At 34.4% G+C, this 20,000-nt stretch overlaps 1 protein-coding gene across 1 annotated transcript in view; it reads left to right on the plus strand.

Moving 5' to 3' along the window:
• The window catches only part of LOC106874782 (CCN family member 1), a 383,540-nt gene that overhangs the window by 268,672 nt on the left and 94,868 nt on the right, over positions 1-20,000 (plus strand). Inside the window, exon 5 of the mRNA XM_089348348.1 lies at positions 15,512-15,544. Within this exon, the coding sequence (XP_089204474.1) occupies positions 15,512-15,544 (33 nt within the window). The remainder of the gene's footprint in view (positions 1-15,511; positions 15,545-20,000) is intronic.

Consider the following 20,000-nt stretch of genomic DNA (forward strand, 5'->3'; position numbering starts at 1 on the left):
CGGACCAGGTGACAATTGCGAGGCGAAACATTTAACACTTTGAAAGATAAATGAAAACTGAAAATAAATTATTTCTATATGCTTACACACACACACACACACACACACACACACACGCACGCGCTCGCACGCACACACACACACACATACACACACACACACACACACACACACACACACACACACACATAAACAGTGATATTTCTTGAGATTTATGCATTCTTTTTACGTGTGTGTGTTTGTTTCTTTGTATAGCGACAACCTCATTAATGAGACACCATAGCCTTTAGGGTAGGGAGTAATAACGATGTGCGCATCAGCCATTATTTCAAATATCCAATTTAAATTTGTATAATGAATATATTTTTTCATGATGTCTTGCTTTGAGCTCTTTGTCAACCTTTTTCATTCGCAACCCATTATTTCTCCTCATTTTGTATATTATCATTGTTTTTCTTCTCCCTCAGTTTGCAAACACGATCATATACAGGGGCTTGCATCAATGTGTTCGACATAATATTTACCACTCATTTATCTTTACAACCAGATATGAATTAACCTCCTCACTAGAGTAACGCATGCTACATGTTCCTTATATTCGAGGCTATGTTGTAATTGCTTTATTCCTATCCTACAATACTGCTACTAAATTTTATGGAAGTATTTAAGGCAAGCCAATTCTTGAGGTATTTCTGTGATACAATATTCCTTCAAATGAACAAATTACGATGTATTTACAAGTATATTATATAAATGACTACTTCAATCTCATACTGATTTGTTTCATATAATAGGTTTTTTTGTAAACAACCAAGCGACTACCTCCAACACAAATAGTTGATTATTCACTGTTTCCCTTTATATCGATAGAGACTGCTGGCATATCTATGCAAAGACATATATATGTGACAGCTGACATATCTATGGCATAGACATAGATATGTGCAATAGATTCTGGGAGTCTCTTTTATTATCGTGCATAGAATGTAGAGCAATTGTGTACTTACAGATATTCCTGAGATGATTCTGAAAGTGTTGTGAACCTGAAAGTGAAAAACAATAGTCTTTGTTTCTGAATCAGCAACAAATGTAGACAATCTCACGCAGTCTTTAAATTATTGTCTATGAGAATATACATTTGGAACGTTAGGAAGTGATTTGCACAAAGACGCTGTGAGAACTCCTATGTGTTTACGTGCGTGCCCATGAGTGTGTGTGGATGGATAAGCAAGTGATGAGTACATGCCTGCGTTTTACAATGGAAACTATTTCAGTTATATAATATGTAATATGTAATTGCTGAAAATATTAGATTCACTCAAGCTTCATAAACTCTCAAAGCGAAAACAGAATCTCGAAATACTTCAGTAGGTTGAATGAAATGAATTTCAAAGAATCCTTCTGACTTGAGCCAGTGACTTAGCGAGAACAGCAAAATGATGTCTGGTCTGCTTACAAACTCTCTGTCCCGGTTTGTTTGTTTACCCATCAATCTATCTATCTATCTATCTATCTATCTATCTATCTATCTATCTATCTATCTATCTATCTATCTATCTATCTATCTATCTATATATATATATATATATATATATATATATATATATATATATATATATATATATATATATATATATATATATACCTGTCTGATTGTCTGACTGTTTGCCTGTCTCTATATCTTTTGGAATTTCTGTTTCCATACACTCTCTTTCTGTCTATTTCTCTGTCTATTCATCTATCACACACTTTCTTTATCACTATCTACGGTAAGCAAATTAGTTGTTCTAGTTGTCTGTGACTACTGAATAAGTTGAATATATAAACGCAATGGCTGCTTTTTACTATGTGTTTGGTCAGTTGGTGTAGACATCTCTGATTCAAAAGTTGATTGAGATAAATCATCAGTTTTTTTCAATCTGTGCTGTATAAACGGCAATAAATATGTACGTATGTATGTATTTATATGTGCATATATGTGTATATGTATATATGACATTGGCCATAATGAGCTATGTTTACGTCCCTGGGATACTGGAGATAATGTTGGACAACAGTCATACTACTGATACCTATTGGGGCAGAAACACGTGTCCATGACAGTTCTATCTCTAGACATTATCTTTCTGTTGTTACATAATGTTGTTATATAACGTGCCAACATTAGAGAGATACTGATCTTTGAGACGGTATCCCCTGGTTTGGCATATATTTTTTATCGCAATTTGTGATAATCTCACGTCTAAGTGCAGAGATAATGTTAATAAATTAAGAATTTATGGTGCATCACATTCTCCATATAGATATTTGTCTATATATATATATATATATATATATATATATATATATATATATATATATATATATATATATATATATATATATATATGTAATCCTAAAGGGATAGTATCAAATATCCATCACAGCTGGTCTTAGCAATCAGTCTCGCTTAATGAATACAATGGAGTGCTAAGTAACAAACCGATCATATAACTTTACGCTCATCAGAGTTAGCCAATATAGAAGGAAATATGGTAACACTAGCCGTGGTGGATATTTAAAACTATACGTCCTTCTGTGAAATCTTTGATTATATACATACATACATACATACATACATATATATATATATATATATATATATATATATGTGTGTGTGTGTCTGTGTGTGTGTGTGTGGTGTGTGTGTGTAAATAAATGTGACAATTATTCGGTAGCCATGATAAAACTCCGAGTATCGGATGTCGGGGAGGAAACCTACGCTGCCACCTCTTCAGTTATCTAGCCATCGAAAAAATGCTATGAAAATGACAGTTAAACAAAGGGAAATTACTCTGTGATTGACTGTTATTAAGACAAAAGAGCTATTAGAATGAAGCTAAGTGAGGGGAGGGAGTAAAGGTAAGGGAGTAAGAATATCCATAGTATTCGCATAAGCGCACCAGGCCATACATACTCATGTGTGCCCGCACACCCACTGTTCATGCGCCTATATGTATATACTCATTCACCCTCATTTGAAACACACATACTCACCCACGCATTCGCCCAAAAATATATATACATACCCGCATACACGCTCGCACACACAAACACGCGCAACACGTTCACACAGATACACACGCGCGCAAAAAAGGTTGATACACACGTCTATATACACAAGAAAAAACAGGAAAATATATATACACAAGGAAAAACAGGGCTAAAGGCAAACTACAGAAAAAAGTGTAAAAAAAATTAGGGTGGATGAGTATATACATATAGGCACATGTACGTGGGTGTGCTGGTGACATGTGCATGTATGGACTGGTGCGCTTACGCGAATACTATGGACATCTTTACTCCCTTACCTTTACTCCCACCGCTCACTTAGCGGTTATTCTAATACCTCTTTTGTCTTAATAACGGTCAATCACATAGTAATTTCCCTTTGTTTAACGGTCATTTTCATAGCACTTTTTCGCTGACCAGAAAACTGAAGAGATGGCGGCGTGGGTTTCCGCCCCGACATCCGAAACTCGGAGTTTTATCATGGCTACCGAATAAAAGTCACATTTATTTACAGATAAATTCCTCTATTTATATAACATCAAGGTCTCCTTCTTTTGTTGTTTTACCTTTTCTAGCAATATATATATATATATATATATATATATAAATATATATATATATATATATATATATATATATATATATATATATATATATATATATATATATATATATATAAACTTAAGTAAAATTAGATGTTTCGACCAAAATTGGTCCAGGCCATATCTAACTTAATAGCACCACCTGATAGGATTATCTAAATCCTTTTAAAGTCAGGTTTTATGCTAACATGATCCATTCAAGTAGTGAGTTCTTGTTTACTGAGTTGTATCCAGGTAGAGGTAGCTTATCTGGTATTCCTTGAGGAAATTTGTCAGACTCCGTTTAAAGGTATGGGATCCTTTTCCTCTTTGATCAGGGCAGGGCCTGTTGAGGAAAAGAAATAGTGTCGCGGTGTACTCCTTCACCTATTTACGACGATTTATTTCAGCTTCTGTTTACCAAATCTTAGTTTGGCCTTATTATCATAACTATTACACGAGGCCAGATCAAACTCGCTAATCCTTACTGCATTTACATGTGTGTGTTTGTGTGCCTGTTTGTGTGTGTGTGTGTGTGGGTGTGCGCGTGTGTGTGTGTGTGCGTGTGTGCGTGTGTGCGTGTGTGTTGTGTGTCTGCCCCTCAAAGCCATATATTTGCACCTGGAATATCTTGCTTTGATCTTGTTGGTATAACAACATCTGTACCTGTAAAGTCTCAAATCTGGGTGAGAGTTCCGCCCGCAGTGGCTGCATTCGATGCCACGTCTTCTCGCCTTCTCCCGGTCCTGTTTTACCAGCAATTTTTTCACTTTTCTAATTATCTTCTTAAATTTTACTTGCTTAGTTCCACTTCCCAGCAGATGTGATCACTGACAATGTCTCCCCCTCTCTCTTCCCTCTCTCGCTCTCTCACTCACACACACACACACACACACACACACACACACACACACACACACGCACATATAAACATTCTTGCAATGAAGATAGGGTTGTCAGTGTATTTCTTTACCAACGGCCACTATCCCATACTCTGTGTATCTTGAGATCTTCACATCATTGCAGTGGAATCAGACAACTTGATAACCATAAGCTCTGAGATCCCATTCTCGTCTTGAGTAGACGATACTATTCTCACCACCGTCTAAAAGTTTGCTTAGGATGCAATCTGTTTAGATCACAACCATCGTGTACACCGTTAGTTTTCTGTCCTTCCAGTCTCTTCTTGTCAGTCTAACTTCTGCTGATGCTGCTCGTCTTACATGCCAGTAGATGTACTGGCATGTAGATGTAGATGTACTCTCCGAAATCATGGAGCCGTAGCATGTAAAATCCTGAAGTACCACCAACTGGCTGATTCTGAAGGCCGCAATAAGGGTATGCTGAGCACCTTGACCTTAAAATTCTGTCTTCTTCACACTGATTGTCATGCTGAAGTTTTGATAGGTCTTGTGACACCGTCCACGAGAGGTTGTTTATCGAGTGACCTTGCGTTAATGAATGGCATGTATCTGATGAGTACATCATGTACTTTAGTATTATTCGACGCTAGAGACCCGCTGAGGACTCTCCAGATTGATCTTTAAAAAAAACATAAATAACATCCGGTGACGTTCTAAAATTATCATTGGTAAGCAGCGCTCTCTTTTTAATATATTTTTTGAATGGAACGTATAACAACGTTGAATTGTTTCAGTAATCCGGTCCAAATGATGGCGAACTATGTCACATGCAGCCCACTTCTCGAAAACGTTTTCCTGTGCCTCTGCCCAAGGTATACTTCAGTATCAAAGCGAAGAAGATGCCGAGCATTGGGCACGCATACACCCATGTAACCCTCTAGTATGGATCCAAAGGAAAGCCAACGAATTGAATGACACCTTTCACGTCTGTGTAAAATGACTGTTGATCAGTCATTTTATATACTTACATTAGTAAAAAGATAAAACAAGAAAATAAATGTAAAAACAATTATAAATCTGTATAAAATCTCGCTTTCGATAACTTAATAATTGCAAGCTAGGTATATAAGTAGAGCCTGAAATATAATGGAATTGTGCAAATTTGATAACAATATAGTGCAGTCATTTATGCGTGGGATAATTTGTGTCAGTCGTGTATATAAGCACCTAAAAAGGGCGTGTAAAATGACGTTAGTAAATATAACCTGCAACTGTGTATGTGCAAACGTGGGCGCGAGAGATAGAGATAGAAGCACATAATCACATAATAATGCAAGGGAGTGATGCTTCTCAATATGGAAATATAAATTAATACAGACGAGTTTTTACCTATAGACAAATATACATACGCACAAAAGCAATATTACAGAGATAAATACATACATATACACATGTATATATACATGTGAGTATATAAAAATACATGCATCTTTTGATTACTTTCAAAAAATCATTTTCAATAACAACCAAATGATTACATTAAGCATTTAAAGAATTGGAAACTCACTAATTTCCATACCAATCACCATTTCACAACATTATTTCCGATTATAAAAAGTAGACTGCTCTGTACTAACAAATCGGCAAACAGCAACGTTGCAAATTTTAAAATGTGAACATTCGTGTAGCATGCTAAAACAAAACAATAAAGGAAACTACGGTAAAAACAGACAATACCTACCTTACGTATACACACACACACACGCACAAACACACACACGCGCACAAACACACACATACACACACACGCACATATATATATATATATACATATATACATTCGCTCGATTCACTTTTGGCCTGGAGTGATAAAATTCATTATCTCCGCTAGGAACCACTGTGAAAATAATGACTTTTGAAATGTACTATTTCTAGCTTTGCACGCAGATGTAATTTTGATAACACGCAATCCTGAATAATCTAAGATTTCAAGCATTGAAATCCTGCCTGTCCCTTTAAAGTTATTACAGGGAACTGGAAAAGAAAGTGATTATTTGTGTTTGTGTTAAAACCTAACCATGACCTCTTAAGATACACATATCATTGATTGGAACGAAAATGACTAATGGAAGTTTGAGATTAGTTATTCTCCCATTGAGTATGTTTAAAGAATGTTTTGATTTGTTACACATTTGGTGTTATTGCATTGTATTCGGTTTTGAAATAAAGTAACAATGAGTTCAGTATTGCAAAATAGCTTTTGCACATTTATCTAACAAAAGTATGGTTTATTTAAACTTACATGTTAACATTCTTGTCTCAGAAACAAAATTAACTGAATCGTAGGAAGAATTTACGCTTGCTGTAATGATGTAGTTTTATGCCGATTTTAAAAAGTATACACACCAATATGCACATACATGTACATATCTATAAGTATATGTGTATACATATATGTGTGTGTGTGTGTGTGTGCGTGCATGTGTGTATGTGTCCTAGTGGCTAGGCGTGTTAAACTCACGATAGTGACATCGCAATTTCAACTCCAGATCCGCTTCGCGTTGTGCGCTTGAGCAAGACATTTCATTACACATTGCTCCAGTTGAAGGTAACCCAGCGACGGAGCAGCCTTCCGATAATGTTGGTTTACTTGCCAACCCAACAGGATGGAATTATTCGGAGTCTAAAACAATGCAAGCACATTGTTACCAGCGATGTATAACAATATCTGAATCGTTGATCACAGAATATATATTTGTGTGTGTGTGTTGTGAATGTGTGTGTGTGTGTGTGTGTTTGTGTGTGTTTGAGATGATGTGCACATCATAGACGTTTTGTTCCGTGCAAGAACGGAAGGAGCTGCAGGTGTTACTCAAGCTCTTCTTCTTAAATCATTGAAAAAAATATTAAACAACGCAAGACTATATCCATTAACAACAGAACCAAAAGTGAAAAAGCGTGATCGACCTAGCTGTGGTACATGCCCCCACCTTTTGTAAGGTTCAGAGTTCCACTTTAAACGAGGTGAAATATTTAAGATTAGATCAAATATCACCTGTGTCTCAGAAAATCTAATCTATGCCATTAAATGCTTAGGGTGTGGTAATAATTATATTGGTCAAACAGGAATATCACTCCGTCGAAGAACCACTCTGCACAAAGAACAAATCCGCCATCCACAATACAGGCAGATACAGGTCAGTGGACACATAGAAAAGTGTGCTAGGAATCTTAATCCTAATTTCCTAATGTTCCCCTTCTATCAATGTACATAGAACACCTCAGTACAACAAAGAATGAATAAAGAGGCAACTTTCATCAATGAATATCTTCCACAACTAAATATGAACACATAACATAATACAGAACACTACTACCCTTTCAATTAATACCACTAACCCCCCATTCACATTACAGATCTATATCTACCCTAATTGCACCAAATCCAGAACTACTTACCTCTCTTATACATAATCTTTTTACTAAGGGACTAGCAGACCTGACACCGTTCAGTAATCGTTGTGCATTCAAAGCAATGATTAGTAACTTTACTAAACCGGTATGCATTTGAATCCCTTTAACAATTCACAATATCGACTTTTATTACTTTTATTCCTACCTCAGTTCATCTAATTGCATGTATCTATCGTTACTTTTCATAAAAAAGCCTTTACTTTTTTTGTTTTCCTATGTGCATTCTCGCTTATTTTTCTTCTTAGTTTCCCCTTACATTTCTAAGTGTAGTTTCTATTTTGTTTTTGTAACATATTTCTATTATATATATATGTATATAATATTCCGTGAATGCATCTGTGAAACTTAGAAGCACTTGTTTATGTCTCCGGGATATGCCAATCATAGAATAAGTTATATCTTTGTAACTCTCTCTCTCTCTCTCTCTCTCTCTCTCTCTCTCTCTCTCTCTCTCTCTCTCTCTCTCGCTGGACAGTGCTATCTAGCACATTAATTTTACTCCATATTTCTCTGAGTAATTTGGTTTCCAATTTTCTATGAAAACAATGTTATAATAACAAACAATTTTCAAAAGAGTTACTCAACTGCACATGTGTGCCTCATTGTGTATTTTGCTTGCTAGACCAGGTGGTGGTAGGAGTATGTGCTCAAAGATTTCATAAAACATTTCAGTTAATTGTAAGCTATCACTTAAAGGATTCTAAGTATAGTGATTTCACTATATTTGTTCCGACACTACGCTCTGCTTTCAAATTCAAATCCCGCCAAAGGAAACGATACTTTCTCAGAGTGTAAGATTAGCGGAACTATTAGAATCTCAGACTGGATGCGTTGTTGTACTAATTACGGCCTATTAGATGCCAATTTCTTGGATAACTTCGTTGACGAGAAGAGTAGCGACTGATATTCATGAACAATTGTTCAAAAAATGCACAAGCCTAGGCCTTCACACATTTTTGGAAATATATGAACAACTCTAGACGACGAAGACCCCCAGATAATGAGTGTGGTTACATTGATCCCGAATGGGATCTACAATAATCTCTACTTTGTTCGTTATTTTTCGCTGAGTACCTCATGGAGGATCATGTCAATCTTGCAGTTAGTTTTATTTTAGCTTTTTCTAGTGATCTTTATCGAATGTTTTGTTTACTTTACAGTTTTCATTTCTCTTTTTCATGTTTTATGTATAACTTATCTTGATGTTTAAAGTATTTACATGTTTTCCCTATCGCTTTTATATTTGTTCTTCATTTCTATTTCGCTCTGAAATCAAACTACGTTGCGAAAATGAAGTAAAGGTTAATGTTTATTTTATTTCTTCTTGCTCATGGTTGCACATCGCATTTGAAAAGGCATTTCTTTGATTTATAATATCCGGCCCAAATGTTTATGTTCTGTTCTATACAACATTTTCTGAGTAGCATTTTCTGTATGACTTTCCGAGTAGTGTGCTGTCTATAGAGTGAGCATATTACTATGATTCGTTTACTGGAAACTCTGAACACTTTATTTAGATTAAAGTTATAAAAATGTACTGCCACTGGTTAATATTTTATTGCTTATTATTATACCATTGAATTTATGTCGCCTTCCAGAGAGAGAGAGAGAGAGGGGAGAGAGAGAGAGCGAGCAAGCGAGAGAGAGAGAGAGAGAGAGAGAGAGAGAGAGAGAGAGAGAGAGAGAGAGATGAAATTATTTCATGAGGAATATATAGTCTTCTGGATTTAAGCTGTATAGAGCATTCTTCTGTATTGGACTACTATGTCGTATTGGATTACTACGTCATTCATATAACTAAAATTGTAACTATCACTAACATTTCCAACATTTTGTTTCTTGAAATCAGTTTCTCTTAATACTTAATGAATGGGGTAACTTGGATTTGTTCGAACAACTCTGTTGCATGTGCTATTCAATTTCCATTTTTACATCTTTAATTCAAATAGTTTAGACTGTACAACAGCATTTTTGCATATACTACATATTTCGAAATCTACCTTATCATGGTTACCTACAACACAGCTTAAAACTACGCACCACCTCTCCTTTGGCATTTAAAGTTAACTGAAATGCTGTGGTCCACCACTTCTAAGTTACTTATCCTTGATAGCGCCTGTGCTTCAATCTTGACCCATCATTTTCTGTTAAGGGTGTAACTGAAATCATTTAAGGTATGTCGCTACCACATCCCACACAGAAGACAAACTCATAAACAAAAATACACCTAGTATTTTTCTTGTACATGCTTTCTTGATATCTTTGTTTTTGCAAGCATATATTCCTATCGTTAGAAACTTAATTTAGAGTCAGAAAAGCATAGTAACGTTTAGTAGTTCCCGCCACAGGACTCATATCAGATCAAAAATTACATACTTTCCAATGATCTGGAATGTTGTTCATGTAATCACAGACATCCTTGATTGCATCAAGAAAAGCACAACCAACTAATTCTCATGCAATTTATCCCAGAGTGTTTTTCTGTCCTTGTACAACCACTATCCATGCCATTTCAATTCCCTAACTTCTCTCCACCGGTTTCTCGTCTACTGTTTAGCATGATATACTCAAGCAATCTTTCCCAGAACATCAAACCTCGGAAAATATCTTTCTGTCTATGTTTTTCCTAGTGTCGATTTGAAGTTGTTCAATAGAAACCTGAAAGTCGATAAAAAATTTATTTATGCGAAAAACTGTCAAAAGAGGATTTATTTTTAAAACACTTATGAAATAAAAACAGCAAGGTGAGAGAAAATATTTTTGTGTAAGTTTATTAGTTAATAAGAATTCTACTGAAATAATTCAGCTTTGCATAATTTCTAGACTGCTACAATAAAGCTCTAAAGTTCACATAACCGACTGTGTTCTTCCGTAAAATGTGTGGAGTGTTCCTAATTATTAAAGAAATGAATGTCATAAACATACTACGATTGGCATTATAGTTAAAAGACCAGATAAAACAAAGCTTCCTGCAATCCTGAATTGTGGCCATTTTCATCAGAAGTTCAAAGTCTACCGTTTCCGACATCGTTTCAGCTCTTCCTATAAAATAAAATTTAGTCAGATTCTAGTTCCGCTATAATAACTTTTAGCTTCTATTCAAGCTTATAATTACTTGCCTGTGTTTTGAAAACCTTCAAATTTAATCTTCTTATGTTCATTTTTAATTTTTCGAATTCAGTGCATTCGATGAAAGGAAAGTTATACTTACACATTTGATACCCTACTTTTCAAGTTGATTCAATAATCGGCTTACTTAATCCATTTATAGATAATTGATTATTTTTAACTGAATTTAAAGATTAGCATAAGGGCTATGTCCGTCTGAAAAATATTTTGAAGTTTTAAATATATTTAGCGATTGCTTATGGATATTTTTATAACAATTTAGATGAAAACAATTCTGTAAAGCCTACGGATTCTGTCCCATGGGAATTACGAATCTGGTATTTATTTTCATTGTGTACAATCAGCTCTTGTTTTAGGCAATGATGTGGTTCTATTTGAAAATATTTTTTACACATTTTCGTTTGAATCAATATATTAATGATACTTTACAAATATACAATGGCTTTTATGCGTAAAAGACATTTAATAATTCAATTATCAAAACCTGTGACAAAGTAGAATGAAAATATGTTAGCAAGGAAAGATCACTCGAGCCAGAAAGAGAGAGAGAAAATATCAGGTAGAACGGTATGCTTAAGATAGAAGCCAAATGTTCCACAATTCCTGCTCTATGTTCTTCAATAACACAGAAAAGTTGCACAGGCGCAGGAGTTGTTGTGTGATAAGTAGGTTGTTTACGAAGCACATGGTTCTGGGTTCAGTCCCACGGTGTGACACATTTAAGCAAGTGTCTTCTATTATAGCCTCGAACCGACCAAAGCTTTGTGAGTAGATTTGGTCGACTTAAACTGAAAGAAGCCCGTAGCATATATATGTGTGTGTGTGTGTGAGAGAGAGAGAGAGTGTGTGTATGCTTGTGTGTCAGTGTTTGGTCCCCCCCCCCATCGTAGCTTGAAAACCGATGCTGGTGTGTTTACGTCCTCGTGACTTAGCGAATCGGCAAAAGAGACCGATAGAAGAAGTACTAAGCTTACAAAGAATAAGTCCTTGGGTCGATTTGTTCGACAAAAGCCGGTGCTCCAGCTTCGCTGCAGTCAAATAACTGAAACATGTGAAAGAGTAAAAGACTAATGTACTTATTAATCTGCACAAAATAACAAATGGTCGGGGAATGGCATTGAGCACAGGTTGTTCTGTCCACGATGAACTAGAGCTGTATACATACGACATAGATATCAATGCGACTCCAGTCTGAGCAATAAAGAGAATTTCAAAATGCAATCTGAGTCAAAATGGGGTTAGAGTTTGAGTAATGTGGCAGTTAGTTTGGGTTCTCCTCGCAAGTTATTTATACTACAGTGCTTCTCAGAGCTGGTAATACATGTGCACAGACTATAGTTATTATAAAATCACTAACTTTTCAAATGATTGAAACATATTGTTTATGAAGAACTGCTCGTTATCCACCATCACAAGAACAACGACGACCTGAAATTGAACAATAAACAAAAGAGAAGTGCGTAAACATGACAAAAGGTGTAGATTTGTTTGTCATTTTCGGGCTTTACTCACTATTGTAACACATTCATATGTATATACTTTTATTCCTTTATTCTTTTTCTTGTTTCAGTCATTTGAATGCCTCTAGTCGAACAAAATGACCCCAGGACTTATTCTTTTAAGTGTAGTAATTATTCGGTCTCATTTGCTGAACCGAAAAGATACAAATATACACACCAATACATATATGTAACTATATAAGAAGCCTCTCGTATATATATATATATATATATATATATATATATATATATATATATATATATATATATATAAGTCAGTAATTGGTGGGGTTGTGTTATATACCAGCTCTGGTGTTGGGTGCGTGTCTTCTTTCTTCTATTCACTGGCCTCTTCGATGCAGCATCAACGAGTGTCAGCGTCCGACTGGTTGTCATGTCAAATTCTCCTTTTTATACCTGCTGCTAGGCTCCAGCAGGCTGCCACAGCAGGCTGCCCCAGCAGGCTGCCCCAGCAAGTTGTCACGTGACACTGTCTAAAATTGTATTCAATTTATATGCTGAATTTTAGATAAAATAAGAAAGATTATGAAAATATTCCTGTAAATTTATTTGGTAGTGCTTTACCTTCAATCTATTAAGTTATAGGGTGATGCAATATTTCTATGTGATGACGCAATTCTTAAAATATATTGTATCATCTTTCAGGAGAGTATAAGTATGTGAGAGAGCAATATCTGCTTTAGTCTGCTATCAAGTTTCATATAGTTCAGTTGTGCTTTCCAATAGGCCTAGACATGAAAACTTGAGTGAAAACCAAATATCGAAAAGGTTATTTGAATTTGAAGAATGGGAAGAAGATAGTAGCGATTCCTTCAATTGCTCTGAAGATGATGGTGAAAGTGATTGTGTGCTGGACAGTTTAGTTTCTGTGTCATCAGATGATGAAGATACTCAAAAAAATTATCTGCAAGCCACCCAATTCTGAATTAGCAATATGTCTCTAGAGACAGAACAATTTTTTGGCATTCTAATCCTCTTGCTCAAGCAGTAGTAAGAACATCATCTTGCAATACTGTGCTCCAAGAATGTGGACCATCCGATTTCGCTAGAAGGTCCTGCAATAGCATTGAAACATGTTTTACTGTAGTTATGCGCCAGATTCTTCTTGAAGTAATTCGTAAATGGACAAATATTGAAGGTCAGGTTGTTTACAAAGATAAATGGAAGGAAATTGATCATTCTAAACTAAAGAAATTTATTGAACTGATTATTCTTATAGGTATTTATAAATCTAAACATGAAAATTTCACACATTTATGTAGTGAAGAAGATGGCTACCCAATTTTCAGCAAAATTATAAGCCGAGAAATATTTCAACAGATTTAACAAGTATTGCGTTTTGATAATGCTAGTGCAAGAAGAAAAAAGAGAAGTGATGATAAATTGGAGCCCATAAGAGAAGTATTTGAAATGTAGAATCAGAATTTGCAAGATGGATATGTTTCAAGTTCATGCATGGCAGCTGATGAACTATTAGTTTTATTCAGAGGGCGCTGCCCATTCCGGTATATATTCCTTCAAAACCAAGGAAATATGGAATTAAAATTTGGTCAATCTGTGACAGTGAGACATTTTATGCCTAGAAAATGCAAATCTACACTGGAAAAGATCCATTAAAGGCGACAGAGACAAATCAAGGTTCAAGAGTGGTTGAAAACCTATTAAAAGAACTTGAAAATACTGGTAGCAATATAATTTGTGATCATTTTTACAAGCCTAGGATTGGCTCAAAAGCTACTTAGCAAGAAAACTGCTTTAGGTGGAACAATTAGAAAGAACACAGTTGAATTTCCCAGTGATTTCACAAATAAAAAAAAAGAAAAAGAAATCAACAGAACAATATTTGGATTTCAAAAGGTTCCTATGATCCTATCTTATTGTCCCAAGAAAAATTATGTAGTCACACTTATGAGTACAATGCACTCTCAGCCTTCAATTGATTCAAAAAGTGCTGAAAAGAAACCTGAAGTTATTACATGTTACAGAAAAGCAAAAGGAGGAGTAGATACCCTGGATTAGATGGTAAGAATATACGCTTACAAAAGAATGACTCGATGGTCTATGGTTATATTCTACAGCATGATTAATATAAGTGCAGTGATCGCTGTCATTGTTGCTAAGCAGCTTCACTTGCAAAGTTTCAAGGATAAAAGAAGACAATACCTAATTCAGTTAGGCAAGGAACTTGCTGGAGTTAATGCTAAAGAAGAACACGACAAACAATCTAGTTCCGCTAGCATTTCTCAACCAAACATGAAAAGAAGACGATCTTCCACCTCATTTGAGATTCCTCAGCGAAAGAAAAAGGGAAGATGCTCTTTGTGTCGCCCAAAAAAGACAGGAAAACTCGTACATGTAAGAATTGTAATATCTATGTTTGCCAAGAAAATTTCAATCCTATCTGCATTCACTCGCATGAAGAGCTGTAATTTTGTATTTTTGTAATTTTTTAAATTGCTAATATATTCTGTAAGCTGTATTTTTTCATTAAAATGTGTGAGAAACATTAATTCTCCATTCACCTGACAGCATATATAATGTAGCTAAGTAATAATGGTAGTTTGAATAACATTGAATTAAAAGAAAAATATTGGGTCCATTGGACCCAGTTGGTAATTAGTGACATACATCTTCTCTGGTAGACCAAGGGTTGAAACAGACTTTCACAGTTTTTATAAGGGAATAAGGTTGATTTTATGTAGAATAATATTCATTGTTAAAATGTTCATTAGCTTCGAGTATACATTAGTAATTCACAGTAACAAAGTATTTTCAGATATTACACAGAATTGCATAATGCATAATTACTTCAACAAGATCTTATTTTATGATTCCAGACAGCTAATTTCTTTAATATGCTGCTAATTAACTGTTTGGTTTGTTCCTTTCGTAGGAGTTGAATCCTTACGTGTGGCACCAATTGAAGGTAGGAATATTGACAACTGGTACTGCTCATGTTTTGTTTATAGTGCTGTAGTATTTTATTATATACATATTTTATATATATTATGATATGTGATATATAATATATATATATATAATATATATTGTTATATATATATATATATGTATATATATGTATGTGCGTAAATATATATACACATATATATATATGCGTATGTTTGTGCATCTGCATGTGTGTATGTATTCAATACATGCACATATATATGCACATATATATGTGTGTGTGTTTGTGTGCAGTGAGTTAATTGAATATGCGAAAAAGTATAGAATGCTAAAATTAGTTAATCAGAATGCAATATATTATAATGAAATATATAAAGTTAAAGAAAATACATGTTACTTTGGGTTTCTTGTTAAAATTAGGAATTATGCTCTTTGCCAAACAGTTTGCTCAATCTACAGACATTCGCAAATCGTAAATATCTTGTACGAGACGTAAATAGTGAGAGATAAAAGTAAATTGTTTCATTTTCTTAGTAACTGAATGAACACAAATCGGGGAGAAACGGATGAAAATTTAAAATCAAGCAATACTTATAAAATAATAAAAGAAGTTACAAAACTAAAAAGTATTGTCAAATTCTATAATATGAAATTTTAAGAGGAATATGAAAAAAGTTAGTTACTGGGTATATAAGTGATTTATAATAAATTCTATATACGTGGAAATGAATAGACATCTTCTGAGATTATGCTCACCTAATAAAAGTATCAGATTATAATAAGTAATAAGCAATCTTATTGTTTTATATAGCAGTGTACACGCATTCATATTCTTTTCTATTCATGGCGTAAGGCTCGAAATTTTGGGGATAGAGCCAGTCAGTTAGATCGTCCCCGGTACTCAACTAGTACTTAATTTATCGACCACGAAAGGATAACAGGCAAAGTCGACCTAAGCATTTCGCCCGGCGTGCTAACGTTTCTCCCAGTTTGCTGCCTTGTATGCGCATTCATATTACGATGTATATATTTGTGTGCATTTTCGAGCACAAAACTATTTTTTCAGTCTATAATATATTATCTTCCATGATTTCGATATTGCATTATTTATTTACTTTTCCTCTATTCATTATTTGCATTCTTTAAATTGATGAACAGGTAGAATCGTTAGACCATCGGAAAAATATCCCTTGCAATATGTTTTCAATGTCCTAACGTGCTGATATCAAATAGTGCTGGGTTTAACTTTGGATTTCCTCCCTTAGACTGGGATCAAACAAACCTACTGTCAAGTGTCAAATCGACAGTTCCGACTACGTTACCATCCACCATATTATACCTAAATCGGTAACAGTTATATTCGTTCCCTCTATTTCATTTTTTTTTATTTTATAATTCTTTGCTTTTAATTCTATACTTTGCTCATCGCAATTTTCTTTTCCTAGCTAAAAATTGAAATACCTAATCATTTTTTGTCATGCATAATAAAGCAACTTAACTCTTAGTATTTTCACTCGACCAAAATATATACTAGTTTGCAAACTGCAAGAAAATCGAAGGTGTTTGACATTTTCTAACTTTTTTAGATACAGTAAAGTGTCTGAATAATTGCTAATATCAGCAAGAAACTTTGAGTATCAGATATATTTTCTAAGATTTCAAGTAAATCTTTGCATACATAAACACACTTTGTATGTATACATGCATATACGTGATTGTGTGTGTACATTGTGTACGTGTGTGTGTTGAGTTGCAACACTTTTGATATATTTCAGTGGCATTGTATTATAGTAGGTGGTAGCGTGACATAGTATAATGCAGTAGTGTAGAATTTAGAGACATTTTGTTGATAATGTACCATCAGTATATTTGTGTTTCAGCAGAATTCAGTTCCTGTTTTATGACCGTAACTTCCTATCCATATTTCTTATGGCAGTCGTATTTTGTAACATACTACGTTTCAGCAATGTTAATCATGTCCTACTTTTTCGTAGCTCAGAAACTTTTGTCACAATACTGTGTCTTAAAACAGAAATGATGTCGTGCTCTTTAGCTATGAAAGCTTTATTGCTCTGTCATTTTGATTAAATATATTCGACTAAACACGAGCTTGTTCTGGAATGACAGTAAGATTACATTGCCTTCAATTCACTTCACTTCATTTCAATAAAAATATATTATTATTGTCATTGTATTTGAAGACGATTTAGTCTATGTAACAGAGTATAAACGATGTGTGTGTGTGTGTCTCAGTCAGAGAGAAATTGAATCACTTATATTTTGTCTGAGAAGTTAGGAAGGGAAATCAAAAGGATGATGACAAAATATCTACTGTCCATTTTCATACATACTTGCACACGGACACACACACACTCTCACTCGCTCACACTCACGCACACGCACAAACACTTATACACACACAAATACATGCTTAGATACATATACTTATAAATTAACAAATGACAGTTTTCACATAGAAACCATTAATGTTTACGTTTGCAAATATGATTAGGAGAAATAAAGGCCATGCTCTCTATCTCTCTCACACACTCTCTCTCTCTCTGTTTTTCTTCCTATGTTTTCTCTATTTATCACATGTACCCTCTGTGTGTATGCGAGAGTGTGTGTGTGTGTGTATGTGTGTGCGTGTGTGTGTGTGTGTGTGTGTGTGTGTGTGTTGTGTGTGTCTTTGTGTGTGTGTGTGTGTGTTCTGAAATGCTATACTTCAAGGTCTCTCTAACTTCACTGTAATAACGAGAGGGAAAAATTAATTAATCGATAAGAGAATCAATTTAGTCCTTTTTTATTTTAATTACAGAGTTAATCAACTGAGTGAAAAGTTATTTTAAACGTCGATTGCCTCAGACGGGCAATATCTTTTAATCGTGGAGACATCCTCATTCAATTCATAACTTCTTAATTTTAATTACATGAAGAATCAAAAATAATTTGCTTCTTAGGGACATTGATCATGCAAATCCAAAGACCTACTTAGTATTCAATGGAATGTGTAATGAATCTACTGACTATGTTCGTTTAAAGAATGAAATGTCTCGTAACAATTTCGCTCTTCAGTCTAAAACTGTATAATTTAAACTGTTACAAGCCAACTAAAGTGATTCAATATGGGAACTTCATCTGTTAGAAACAGCAACCCAATTTCACCAAACTCGCAACGATAAGTCGCAATATATCGTCTTAAAGGCGCGATAGTAACGGCTGTACAGAGCCTCCACCATAACTCCTTTCAGAGACAACTGATCTTGGACCATAACGAATTCTAAATTTAACTGAAATATTATTGTAATAAAACAACTACTCTTTCATAGATTAAGTAAGCGCTACCTGCCTAATAGTTGCTACAAAGCAAGATTATCAAAAGCATTCAGTTGCTTTCAAAATACAAAACAACACTAAAAGAAATACAAAACCAATACAAAAAGAAAAAAACCATAAATTCAACAATAACTGCATGAATGAAACTTAAATTCTATTTCATATTACACGTAATTCTAGGCTAATCTCTCCGTGTCACAATAATCATTGTTGAGCAAACTCGATCTGCAATATATAGTTTCGTTTAATATTGCAACAGATACATTATTATGAGGAAATATCTCCACTAATCAAAGTGTATGACTGTTATTTACGGGAGCTTAAGTTGTAAATCTCAAGTTAAGTTATAGCGTACTGCTCTGCTATGAGACCCACGATAAATACTGCATATCACACACATATGTGACTTCAGATTAGAAAGTAATAAAAACATAAAGAATTATTGTGCATAAGAGAATTAACTAGAATTGGCAAATTGCCGATGAGAGATATATTATCAAGTCAGAATTATATTATTCAGTAACAAAGTTATTGAATTTTCATGTGAGTTAATTTACTTCTGAGAGAGAATCTTGTACCGGGTTGCTTGATGAGTAGGAAACTTCGCATATTTTTTATGACGATAGAAAATAGTATATATATATATATTTGTAAAGAATAAAAAGTTTTGAATGGTACAACAATGCACTATAATACAAACAATGGGCTATATACCTGTTGTAATTTAGTCATCCATAGTCTGATAGGATATTTCGGAATAAAATTCCTTCTTCAGATATTCTTAGATGGAGTCGCTGCTATAAACTGATTATGGATGACTAAATTACAACAGGTATATAGCCCATTGTTTGTATTATAGTGCATTGTTGTACCATTCAAAACTTTTATTCTTTACAATCAATACACAATGTTTCAAGCATTTATATATATACATATATAAACAATTGAAGCTTGGGAGATGTTTATAAGCCATTTAAGAACACACATGAACCCGTTGGAATCACTTCAACATTTAAATTTAATGTGTCAAAATGTTTCCGTCGTTTCGAAACCGCGACCTGTTCACTGAAAAAACTTCGTGCTGCATCTGGGAAAGTAGCAGTTAGTTCATAATATGTATGTATGTATATATGCATTTG

This window comes from Octopus bimaculoides, chromosome 3 (genome assembly GCF_046866305.1).
Source record: "Octopus bimaculoides isolate indiv1 chromosome 3, ASM4686630v1, whole genome shotgun sequence".
Classification (NCBI taxonomy): Eukaryota; Metazoa; Mollusca; class Cephalopoda; order Octopoda; family Octopodidae; genus Octopus; species Octopus bimaculoides.